Source organism: Triticum dicoccoides, chromosome 6B (genome assembly GCF_002162155.2).
Source record: "Triticum dicoccoides isolate Atlit2015 ecotype Zavitan chromosome 6B, WEW_v2.0, whole genome shotgun sequence".
In the NCBI taxonomy this organism is placed as follows: domain Eukaryota; kingdom Viridiplantae; phylum Streptophyta; class Magnoliopsida; order Poales; family Poaceae; genus Triticum; species Triticum dicoccoides.
Genome location: NC_041391.1, coordinates 83,939,072 through 83,950,523, shown reverse-complemented (window position 1 = coordinate 83,950,523; position 11,452 = coordinate 83,939,072). Strand labels below are relative to the sequence as shown.

Sequence of the window (11,452 nt, the reverse complement as noted above, 5' to 3'; positions counted from 1 at the left end):
AAATATTGTAGATTCCTTTCTTTTTGAGAGACAACTAATCATGTCAAATATGAGAAGTAAATTCAATAAATGAGCCGCGACATCAGCAGTTACCGAAATTTGAGAGACAACCAATCATGTCAAATATGATAAGTAAATTCAATTGTTCCAAATAATGCATGTCCATTAGTACGACGGGGACATGACCAGAAAAGGACAAACCACGTTGAGAGTGAGTGGGACATAATGCTTTATTATGCATATGGATAGGTGAATATAATGCACTAGATTAATAAGTGAAAGGAAAAATTAGAAAGAGCATCGACAACACTAAAAAACTAAACGCATCGACAACACTCCCAGCAATGTAGGTGGTGGAGAAATCATGTATCACTTTTTGACACGAGCAATATATATTTAGCTTAAATAGCACATGTTCTTTATTCTGTATACTAAATGACCTGCTTAAAAATAGAAATATTCAGAGTAAAATTTATAAGAGAAACTTTTATTAGGATGATAAATAATAATTCACCCTTCTTTACATAGGAAATTGGAATTGGACAGTCTGAGAAATAGGTCATTTGTTTTATTCTACAGGTGGATCAAGAATACAACTCAATTTGGTATACTGAGATTGGAGTAATAAGGAAGGAAAAATACGCCAGAACTAATAAATAAAAGAAAATAAGGATATTCTTTTTAATCGAAAAAAATATGTATTCTTTTTCATATGCTCATGGTTTGTTGAAAAATTCTGGGCTGTCATGATATATCATGTTTACATCCAATTGTTTTCTAAAAAAACAATGGGAATTTCCTATGATATTAGATATCTAGACATCGGATTGCAAGAAGTTTCTCTCCTTAGATGAAGAACACTATTATGTTCTTCGGCTAATTTTGTACTAGCAATGAGCCATGCTTTTATTAAACTAATAAAGCTAGGTCAGCTCGGTATTATTTTTTAACGCAGACAGTCTAAATCATGCACCTCAAGCAATTCCACGACTAATAAGCCAGACATTAATCCAATCATCACCAATCATTTAGTTGGATCAGGACACCTTGTGGCATCTCACCTATAATGCAGTCAACATCATTTGTCTCGTTCGATGTCTGCCTGCCTACAAAACATTTACACTGTTTATATTTTGCAGGAGGCCACTAGTTAATGATAATGATGTAGAGACATTCTTTTATTCAAAATAGAGAAATATGTCTATACATAAAATTTTAAAGAGAAATTTTTCAAAAGCTCACTCTAGGTGCAACTTGCTCCTCTATCTAACCAACTAAAGCCCACATTGACCAGATGATTATAATTATAGGCTTATGAGTTATGGAAACAAGCCTCATAGAGTTATAATCGCAAAAAAGAGTGTCGCAGAAAAGCCTTAATGAATAAAATAAGCCTCAATAAAGTAAGTGTCTCAAATAAAGTATTTACAATTTGAATTTGGCATTATTCACCCAGTTTTTTGTTTCTCAATGCACGACTGTATTTGGTTTTGAAACTTAATGACAGATTAATATTCTTGCTTGAATATCCACAAACTGTCTATGAATTTTGCATCGCCTTTTAGATGATCATTCAATCCTTTTTTAGAGATTACATGCTATAGCTGTTTATGTACTAGCTGCTCTGCATACGTTTTTTTGTGCCAATAAGTCCTTACTCTGTTCTGCAGGTTTTCCTATAGTTGCCATGGTAATTGGACTTGGTGTTGCCCTAATTCTGGTGGCTTTGTTTGTGGCATATTGCTTTTGGCGCGGCAGATGCTGTTCACGAAAACAACATAAAACACATGGTATTGTAGTATAACATTTGGTTGAACTGTGTTAAGCGACAAACTGACAGTACATTATAATTAAATTCTGAACAAATATCTTTTACACTATGTGATTTCAGTAAAGCCTACGGGCCAGCAGATTCAAGAAACACCAGGCGCTTCCAATGCAATCACGACACCCTCGAGTGCAACCACAGGTAATTTATTCTCTGTTTTTTTTCATATTATTAGGTCTTCACAAACTTCAAATCAAAGCCCCACAATACAGTCATCATTTTTCCAAGAACCAACCCTGCATGACACATATAGTTTATGTTCAATGAGCTATTATTTGAGACATGTCCTATATTACCTTTGTTTTTCTTTGTTTTGTCTTTTTTCAGAAACGATAAATGGTCAACAAGGCGATTTAAAAGTGTATGTTCCTAGGAAATTCTCTTATATTGAATTGGCACAAGCAACAGCTAATTTCAATGAGGAGAGAAAGCTTGGACAGGGTGCTTTTGGTGTTGTCTATGACGGCAGACTTGAAGGCATAGATGGGTCTGTGGCGATAAAAGAGATCCTAGAAACGTTCTCAGAACAAACGAAAAAGGCTTTTGATGTTGAAGTTCAAATTATGAGCCAGCTGCATCATCGGAACATTTTAAGTCTAAAGGGTTGGTGTAAGGAAGACCAACACCTACTGCTTATCTACGAAAAAGTGGAGAACGGTAACCTGGAGGACCATCTTTACCCTAAGAATGGCGCCATGGATAGTGGAGTTTATACTGAAAGAGAGAATGGTACATGTCTGTCTTCACACCTAAGTTGGCTGACAAGGTATGCAAAACATCTGTATATTTATGAAACCAAGCATCTATGTTAATTCCTCATCTTTAAGATAGCTATATACTAGAATTTAATATCATTAACGTATACATGCATGTTTCCTATGTGTTTCAGGTGCAACATAATAATTGGTATAGCCTCTGGTCTAGCATACCTCCATAAGGAATGCCAGGCTACTGTCGTGCATAGGGATCTCAAGCCAGCTAATGTAATGCTGGACAAGAACTGGAATGCTAAACTGGCAGACTTTGGGCTGGTGACACAACTCAGGCGTACCCAAACCTCGCGCCCTACGGACAATGTCATCGGGACACTATCATATATGGACCCAGCATACATGAACACCGGCAAAGTATCTGAGCACTGTGATGTCTACAGCTTCGGCGTGGTATTGCTTGAGATTGTCTGTGGTAAAAGACCATCCATCATGCAAGGCAGTGATAACACTAGAAAGAACAGCCTCATCGAGATGGTCCGTGAATGTCAAGGGAGGAATAGAATTATCGATGCAGCTGACAAAGGGCTCAGGGGGCAGTACGACAATAAGATCAAAGATGTGTTACGGCTCGGTCTCGAGTGCGTCCACTCAGATCGTCGTGATCGTCCACATGCCGTAAGAGTGAGGGATCGCTTAAATGATCTGGTGCCGAATGGGAAGGGATTAGCTGCCTCGACCTCTCAGAGTGAAGGGGAGTTTGGTACGTGCAGGATCACGTTCCCTACGCATTCACTGGCCGACGAAGAAGCTGGCGTTTCACCCCTTCTTTCTAGGTGAGAAGAAACTGAAGAAGATGTTAACCTCAAGGCTGTGCCCTGCAGGAATGCAGATATGACGGCCACAGAAGCTACTTCTCTCCATCTACCCGGCCACCGCCTACAAATGTATCTCGATCTCTCTTTGTTTAGTCGTCTGTTTAGCAGTATCTCTCCATTCAACAACATTTGGCTTTACAATATAGAAAATTGTAAGCATATATGTTACTCTGTGGAAATGATTTGGAATTGTAGTTTCTAAACTTCTCACTTTAAAATTTAAGCCATGAAGGGAAATGTTCTTCAATAGCGATGCTGGTCCATATATATATATACTATTTTTCGGCGGCAGCGTGCCGATCCTGAATTTTATTAAGACATGGCACGGTGGTTTTCCTGCTATTTCTTTCTAAGACCTGGACAGGGTGAGCAATGTAGGAGTTGTACTCCGGTAGTTTTGTAAAGTGGCTTGGCATAGTACCAACTTATATAGTACACGGCAGATTTTTTATTTCCGATAAAGGGTGGTTTCATTACCTCGAAATGTAGCATCAAACTTATACAAACATTATGAGTAACCCCTGGACTATGCACATAGCGAAACACTTGAAATCTGACAGTAGGAAATGTAACTAAACGGACAAATCGGCAACAGTAGAGTCCTATATACAGACACTATACATATATCCAAAGTGGTGGTGGATCGTGTTAACATGTAATGTTGTATACTTTCTGTACAAGCATGTTGTCACGTTGGTAGCTCTATTTTGGATCTCACCGAAGCTCATGGCCAGCGTGCCTCAATTCCGAATAAGTAGATTTACCAGAGCCGGGATGTAGCGGCATTGGATCCACCATTCGTCACTTTCTTCAAGATCTGTGCGCCCCTACTCCGTATAATGTAGTAATTCCAGCCGGAAATTTATACAATGGGAATACCCTTGACCAGACTGACACGTTGTGCAAAATACAATATAATGGAGCCTACCACTGCCGGATATTTAATCTCACTATCGTTCTCCTCCACACTTCCGTCTCCTGTCCCCTCCCTATCCGGATTCTTTCTCTCTCCGTCGCCATTGTTGGTCCTCGAGTTCTTGCTTCAGTGTTCGACTATATTGTAACTGGATTGGATCTTGTTGAATACTAGATTAGAAATCATCATTTATGCTATGTTTGAAGCCTTGAAGAAGCTGTAGCCAATTTCCCATCTGATTAGAGGCCGCGATCAAACAAGGCTAGATACTGGGATCTCTATTGGGTTCTTTTGTCCCAGATTTTATCAGGCCATCTAGACATTGGAGACTGAAGAAACAAAATTAGGTTAGTTCATAAAGCGTCATGATTATTTTTCTTCTGGATCTTGATACGGATCTGTTTTGACCCCAATAAACCCCCTGATGCCTACTGTTCCTACTGTTTATTGAATCATTATAGTGCCGTATTTACTGATGGTTATTTGGTTGTAACACTGGATTCCTAATTTTGCCTGTTGGAAATCCAATAATCTTGTAGGTTAATATGGATATTGATCGGGACATCATGAGAGGCAGTTTTATGGAACTACTAAGCATGGTTGAGCACCACACAACAAACTTGAACCAACAGACAAACACCCATCCGCCCAGCAGAAGAAGCCGCAGCCGGCCGCCCTCCCGAAGAGGACTCCTCCCTCTTAGGAGCCCTGATCATAGCCAGCGAAGAGTGTGGGGTCGAGGCCTCCTGCCTGAGACCCCCCGCCAAGCTCGTAGTCACCACCTGCAGCTCAGACGTGACAAGAATATCCGAGGGAGGCGAGAACGCTATCTCCGAACCTCCCTCCACTCCACGAACCTCCACGCTCGGGCCCTCAAAGTCCAACGCAGGTAAGGAGTTCTCGAACACCTCAGAAGACTCCACCCGCTCACTCCATAATCTCGGAGGTGCAGAAGCAGGCTCAATGGTTCCAAACCTCAGAGGTCGACGGCACCGAAGATGGAGGCGCCGTCTCCCCTCCGGTGGTCTTGACCACAGATCCCGGTCTCTCGGCCTGTCGACCAGGATCGGCTACCGGTGGCTCCTTGCGCCCCATGTCATCATCACCCTCGTGCATATCAACATCCACGGTAGCAGGTGCCTCAGCAAACAGGCTGTCATCCTCAAACTGAATCTGAAGGTTATACACCTGGCCGCGATAAGCCCACTTCACCACGTCCGGAACAAACTCAATGTCCAAAATACTGACGAGGATGCGAGCCACCCCCTGAGCTCTGGTGAAAGCCATGTCCACTCGTTCGGTCTTTCCCACCAAAACAGCCATACTAGCAACAACCATGGCATCCTGCATGGGCCTGTGCGGAGCCCCCGAAAAACGCAACCAGGCCTGGGTAAGTGGCTTACCCTGAGGCTCACTCAATTTCCACTCGTGGAACTCAAGAATGCCTTCAGTACCTGGCACCTTACACATCCCGAAACTCAATAACCTCTGTAGATCCTCCACCGTTGGAAACTCCACCCTGAACGAGTTTGGCTCAAGACTGACTAACTCCCATAGAAAGTCACCCGGTGCCAGCTCCCGGAGCCGCTGCACAATCTGGATCTCAGAGACTTCACCTTTAGTCACTTTAACAATCCCAGACGTCATACTGCGCACCTCGTCAGAGACTTCCCTCTCAATTGGAGACTCGAAAAACGTGAGCTCAGAACAGATTGGGTAACTGCTCTCTCATTAGCGGACAAGCCCCTGACTCATGATCCGGCTTACCACACGTATCGCATAAGACTGCCACACACTCAGCAATGAAGTGGCCTTTATTGCCACAGCGATAGCATAACATTCTTTCTTTCTTGCGCGCATACTTAGCCGCCCTGTCCAGCTCAGCCTTGTCAGAGCCCTCCACCGACATCACCTCAGCCTCACCATTTTTCGTAGGAACCACCTCTGCCAGAGCCGTAACCACCTCCATAGCCTGACAAGACAACGCAGACTCGTCAGTATCCACACCAACCGGCGTCTGATCAACGACAACAGGATGCTGCCTTGGGCGGTAGCGACCACCGCGGCCACCGCGTCCACCACGGTTACCATGAAAACCACCACGGTTCCTATTAGCTGGTCCTGACGCCCCTTCGACGAAACCTCCCATAGGCCCCAAGAAAGGTCTCTCGGTCGAGCCATCACTCTGCCAAGCATACCCCCGCCCACCACCTGTGGACGAGGATCCCCGGTGCTGTCCGTCACCATACGCGTTAAGTCCATCGTCACCCCATTGACCACGAGGCACCAGCTGTATGCATCACTCTTGATGCAGAGGCCGGGGAGTCCCCCCTTTTCGAAAAAAAATGTAGTGAAAGGGAGTCTGTATGATGTTCTGTTCAAAAGCAAAGACAGCGTTCTCGTGGATACACGCCTCAGGATTGCCATTGGTTCCGCCGAAGGCTTGGCATACATGCATTCAGCAGTGGAGAGTACCATCCGTCACGGTGATGTTAAATCTGCTAATATACTTCTTGATGCAAGCTTCACCCCTAAAATTTCAGACTTTGGGACCTCGAAGCTGCTTGCAAGAGGAAAATCTGAGAAGACTGAATGGGTCACTGGAGACAAGGCTTACATAGATCCAGCATACATGGTCCATGGGATCGTTACACAGAAGAGTGACGTATACAGCTTTGGAATTGTTCTCATAGAGCTTATCACAAGGAGGGTTGCAAAATATGATGACAATATGAGTTATGCAAAAAACTTTGTTCAAGCTTGTCAAGATGAAAGAGTAAGGAGCTTTGTTGATAATGATATTACAAGCGAGAATGATATGGAGATCCTGGAAATGGTTAGTGAAGTCGCTCTGGAGTGTCTTAAACTTAATCCAGAGGAACGCCTAGATATGAGGCAAGTAGTAAACCGTCTCCGTAATATAGGGCAGTCTGAATAACATGGACAAGAGAGCACAAATCTTAGTCAAAGTATGAAGGTCCCTCCGCTTAAACCTATGGAGGACAGATCTCCTACCAATTGAAGAAGTGATATCCACTAGTGTTTTATATAGTTCATATGGTTATGTAATAATTCAACTCTGATTGTCTATTTGTCTAGTCTGCTCTAAGTTATGTACCAGTAATTGTATAATTGAAGGGAACCATGGTGGTTTTGTGATTTTCCAATGTAAGAAGTTATATCACTTGTTTCAATGTGCCTATTCTGTACGAGTAACTTAATTATGTACCAGTGCATCAACTATAGTTGAAGTAGATATACTTTCATGTTTAATTGTGGTTGCTCGCCGTAGTCCACCTCAAAAACTAAACTTAATCTCTTATCCCCAATATAGTCAGATGTTGTCTGATTGACATGGAAAAGAAACACAATCAGGTCGACGCCGAAGTGCCAAACTAATAAAATGGAAACGCATTGAAACTGAAAGATAGTGCTGAACTGCAGCTCAATCTTTTGTCACGACCAAAGCGACTGCAAAGAGAAACGGGCAGGTGGTCATCGTGGTCGTGGCCGCGGTCGCGGTCGGTGTCGGTGTTAGTGTTGGGTCGGTCATTGCCATCGCCTGGTCATCGAGCTCTTCGTCGGATCGTCAGGGTTTCCATGTGCTTTGTCCCCTAGCTTGTCTTCACCTGGTGATTCCGTTACTGCTCTAACTAGGTTGAACTCCGCTATGAGCCAAATGTCCATTCTTGTGAGTGCTCAGAGCATCTCCAGCCGCTCCCCCAACAAGGCCCCCAAGGCGACTTTTCGGCCGCCGGCGCCAAAAAATCGGCCCAGTCGCGGCCCCAGGGGCCCATTTTTCGCCGGCTCGGACGGAAATTTGCGCCGGCGGACCCAACCCGAACCCGGCGCTGGGGGGCGCTCGGGGCGCCGGGCAAATCGTTTTTGGCGCAAAAGCGCCGTGGGACAGCCGCGTCAGCGACACCGCCCGCCTCGTCTTCCCGACGCCTCGGTTTCCCGCGGGGAATCAATGGCAAGGCTGCCGCCGGTCAGCTGTGCCATTGATTCCTCACGGGCGGCGCGTCACGGGGCGGCGCGCCGAGACGCGCCGACAACTTTCCTCCCTCGGATGCGTACACATGGACGGAGCGGCTATATATAACCTCGCTCGCCTGCGTTGGAGTGCCACCGCAGCCCTCTCGCTCTCCCGCCGATCTCTTCTTCCCAGCCACTTCCTCTCCCTGATGGCCGAGCGATTCCCCGGAGATGAGGCGGCGGCCAACGGCTTCGGCCGCTGTTCTCTCCGCGAACAGGAGTCCTGGCTCCTGTTCCAGGCGAACATTCCGGCACCGCCGGACATGCGCGCCGGGCCGACGGGCTGGAGGCTCAGCAATAGGGGAGTGCCCATTCCCCCGTTGCCCGACGCCGTCACCAAGCCGTCGTCCTTCACCGACGAGGTCGAGATCGCGCGCGCCTCCCTCACCGACGCCGAGCGTTTCCTTCCCCAGTACGTCGCCGACAACACCGCGGCTTGGGCGGCATACTTCGAGTGCCGCCAGCAGCAGCGGCTGGCGTCCACCAACGGGGCGCAGGTGGTCGGCGGCATCAAGAACAGCGAGGGGCGCCACCTCTGGTGGGGCGTCCCCGGCCGCACCCTCGACAGCGTGCTGACGCACCTCAAGGGCGGCAACAACCCGCCGCTGGCGAGGACGGCCGCCCCGACGCACCACCGACGCGACGGACGAGGACGGCCGCCCCGACGCACCGCTGACGCGACGGGCAATGGGCGCCGAGGAGGTTCGGCTCCTCCTCCTCTTCTTCCTCATCGCGTTCTTCCTCCCAATCCTCCGGCACTCCATCGCTGCTCGGCGTCAAGGCCGAACCCGCGGCGGAGACGCCGCTAGGCCGGCGTACATGCAGCGCCGGCATCGTCATCAGCGAGGGCGGCCGGCGCGCCTCCTCGTCGGCTCCTCCCCCGCGCTTCGTCAAGCCGAAGACGGAGCCGGGTCTCGCGCCGGTGAAGATGGAGCCGAGGCTGGCTCCTGTGAAGACGGAGCCGGGGCTGCTGGTGCCGGTGAAGGCGGAGCGCGGCGAGGTCGAGCTGGACGACGACGCGGCCATTGAATGGGCACGACAAGACTCGCTGAAGATGGCGAGGGAGAGCCAGCGCGCCGCCGAGGCCGCGACGAAGGTGGCGTCGTCATCATCGACGACAGCGACGACGACGACGACGCGGCGCCGCCGCCGCCGCGACGAAGGTGGTGTCATCATCATCGACGACAGCGACGACGACGACGACGCGGCGGCGCCGCCGCCGCCCCCAGCCGGGGGGGGGGGGGTCCAGCAGGGGCGCCCGAGTCAAGGAGGAGAAGTCCGATGATGGCGGCGATGACGGCGACTTGTCGGCCTTCAGCAAGTTTTTTTTTACTAGGTTTTATATGTAATGGCGTGTTTTAGTCCAAATTTGCCAATATAAAGCCCAAGTTTGCCGAAAATTGGCGTGTTTCAGCCCAAGTTTGTCTAATTTTTTTCCCACGCCTGGGGCCGGCCCTAGGGGCAGCGGCTGGTTGCCAACTCGCCCCCAGGCCCCCTTTTTGCGCCGGGTCACCCCGGGCGGCGATTTCAGGCGCCCCCTGGGAGGCCAACGGCTGGAGATGCTCTCAGGATTGCGAGTTCAGATAGTAAATTCTGTTTCGTTGTACCCTGCAACAATATTAGTGTGCCATTGCGGCTGAGAGGAAGTACTGGCAGTGAGTTCATGTCGTTGGGAAAAACCTCGCGACCTGATGAAAACGCAGGAAATGACATCACTACCCCTCTTTTCAAAATTCAAATCCCCATCGTCGTCTTCCTCCGCCTTGATTTCAAATCCTCCGCTACTCCACCTCCCAGGTGCTCCAGTCCCTGCTTCTCCTCCGCCCACGCTGTTCACAGGCGCTACTGCTTCTCCTCATCGTCCAGGCGATGCTGATCATCCAGCCACCGAACAACTTCTGATCCAGCACCACTGCAGATCCATCACCAGTCCCAGCCCCAGCCTCGGTGCAATAGTTTGATCCGCTGCCATCTCCTGGGCGTGGTCCTTCTCCTGTAATTTGAATGATTATTTTTGGGGATACAAAGATGTACTGGTAATGGCATGTTTAGATACGGTTATGAATGTCTAATGTATGTGATTTGTTAAGGTGTGACTGTGGATCTAACCGATTTATTTGATTAGTTACAATTGTGTGCGCCGCGAGGAGATCGAGCGCCGCCGCCTCCTCCATAGGGACAAAATCCGGCCAAACCGGCCTTAGATATTCACAATTGTAACGCCATGATGCCAGGGTGCAACCAATCTGATTGTGTTGCCGTAGTATTAGTGCTGACAAGATTTGCGTGAAAGCCTGACAGGTCACTTGCAAAGGGGATGAGGCAGCAGCCCTTTCCATAACAAGGCCCTCCAGTCGGTGCCTTCCTGCCGGCGCATCTAGTCATACAAGAACCAACCATGTTTCTTGTACCATACTTGAACAAGGTGACGTCCAAATCACAACCAGCTACGTACAAAGTATTATCTCTAGTGAGAGTAATACCTTTAGCAGGGGCCTTCCACATGATGTCGTACGTATTTGTACCTGACATTGTTGTAAGGTTGTAGATTATAGGGGTCGATACTACGCCGGAGTATGCATCAATGTCAGTGACCTGGATAGTGCTGCTGCCTAAAAAGAGCCTGGGATGCTTGGTGGAGTGGTTGCAGGTGAGATCGAAGCCTTGACGGAAGCAGTCGGGCCCTATACCGAAGGGATAGGGGATGTCAGACATCCCCACACCTTGGGATACAGTGAGCCGAAGAGTCACCAGAGGGGATCTGCAAGATCCCTCCGGCGGCTCCAGAGACCGCGGCTGATGCTGCGGGCGCAGCTGCCGAGAACATCAGCACAAAGGACATGGCGATGAACATCTTGCTCATCGTTGCGCTGCGCCAGTAGGCTGGTCTGTCTGCTGTTTAGTGTTGGTGTTGGCCAATTTGTAGACTGTATAAAGGCGACCCCGGGGACGAGTCGTCTGTAGTGTCAGTATTCCAATAAGATGTGATGGTCGTTGCTAACGCTAACATGACTCGCCTATGGCCACATAAAAACGCCGAGTCGATGTCAAGTGAAAAATCCGCAAGACTGCCGATTTGACTCGC

At 48.2% G+C, this 11,452-nt stretch overlaps 2 protein-coding genes across 2 annotated transcripts in view; one reads left to right on the top strand and one right to left on the bottom strand.

Annotated features, from left to right (window-relative positions):
* LOC119322042 (cysteine-rich receptor-like protein kinase 10) overlaps positions 1-3,698 on the top strand; it is a 9,604-nt gene extending 5,906 nt beyond the window's left edge. The window contains exons 2-5 of the mRNA XM_037595548.1: positions 1,671-1,790; positions 1,892-1,969; positions 2,156-2,594; positions 2,718-3,698. Of these exons, the coding sequence (XP_037451445.1) occupies positions 1,671-1,790; positions 1,892-1,969; positions 2,156-2,594; positions 2,718-3,378 (1,298 nt within the window). The 3' untranslated portion in view covers positions 3,379-3,698. The remainder of the gene's footprint in view (positions 1-1,670; positions 1,791-1,891; positions 1,970-2,155; positions 2,595-2,717) is intronic.
* A 6,259-nt stretch (positions 3,699-9,957) lies between these two features.
* LOC119324732 lies at positions 9,958-11,229 on the bottom strand. Its single transcript, XM_037598503.1, has 2 exons — positions 10,851-11,229; positions 9,958-10,360 (listed from the first exon to the last, which is right to left on the bottom strand). The coding sequence occupies exons 1-2, from the start codon at positions 11,080-11,082 to the stop codon at positions 10,149-10,151; spliced, it is 444 nt and encodes a 147-aa protein (XP_037454400.1). The 5' UTR covers positions 11,083-11,229; the 3' UTR covers positions 9,958-10,148.
* Positions 11,230-11,452: the final 223 nt, after the last annotated feature.

Excerpts from the sequence above, each read along its gene's own strand:
- LOC119324732 (XM_037598503.1), bottom strand. The coding sequence starts at position 11,082 with ATGTCTGACATCCCCTATCCCTTCGGTATAGGGCCCGACTGCTTCCGT. Across the intron at positions 10,361-10,850 it reads GTGGAAGGCCCCTGCTAAAG|GAGAAGGACCACGCCCAGGA; the intron begins GTATTACTCTCA and ends TTCAAATTACAG.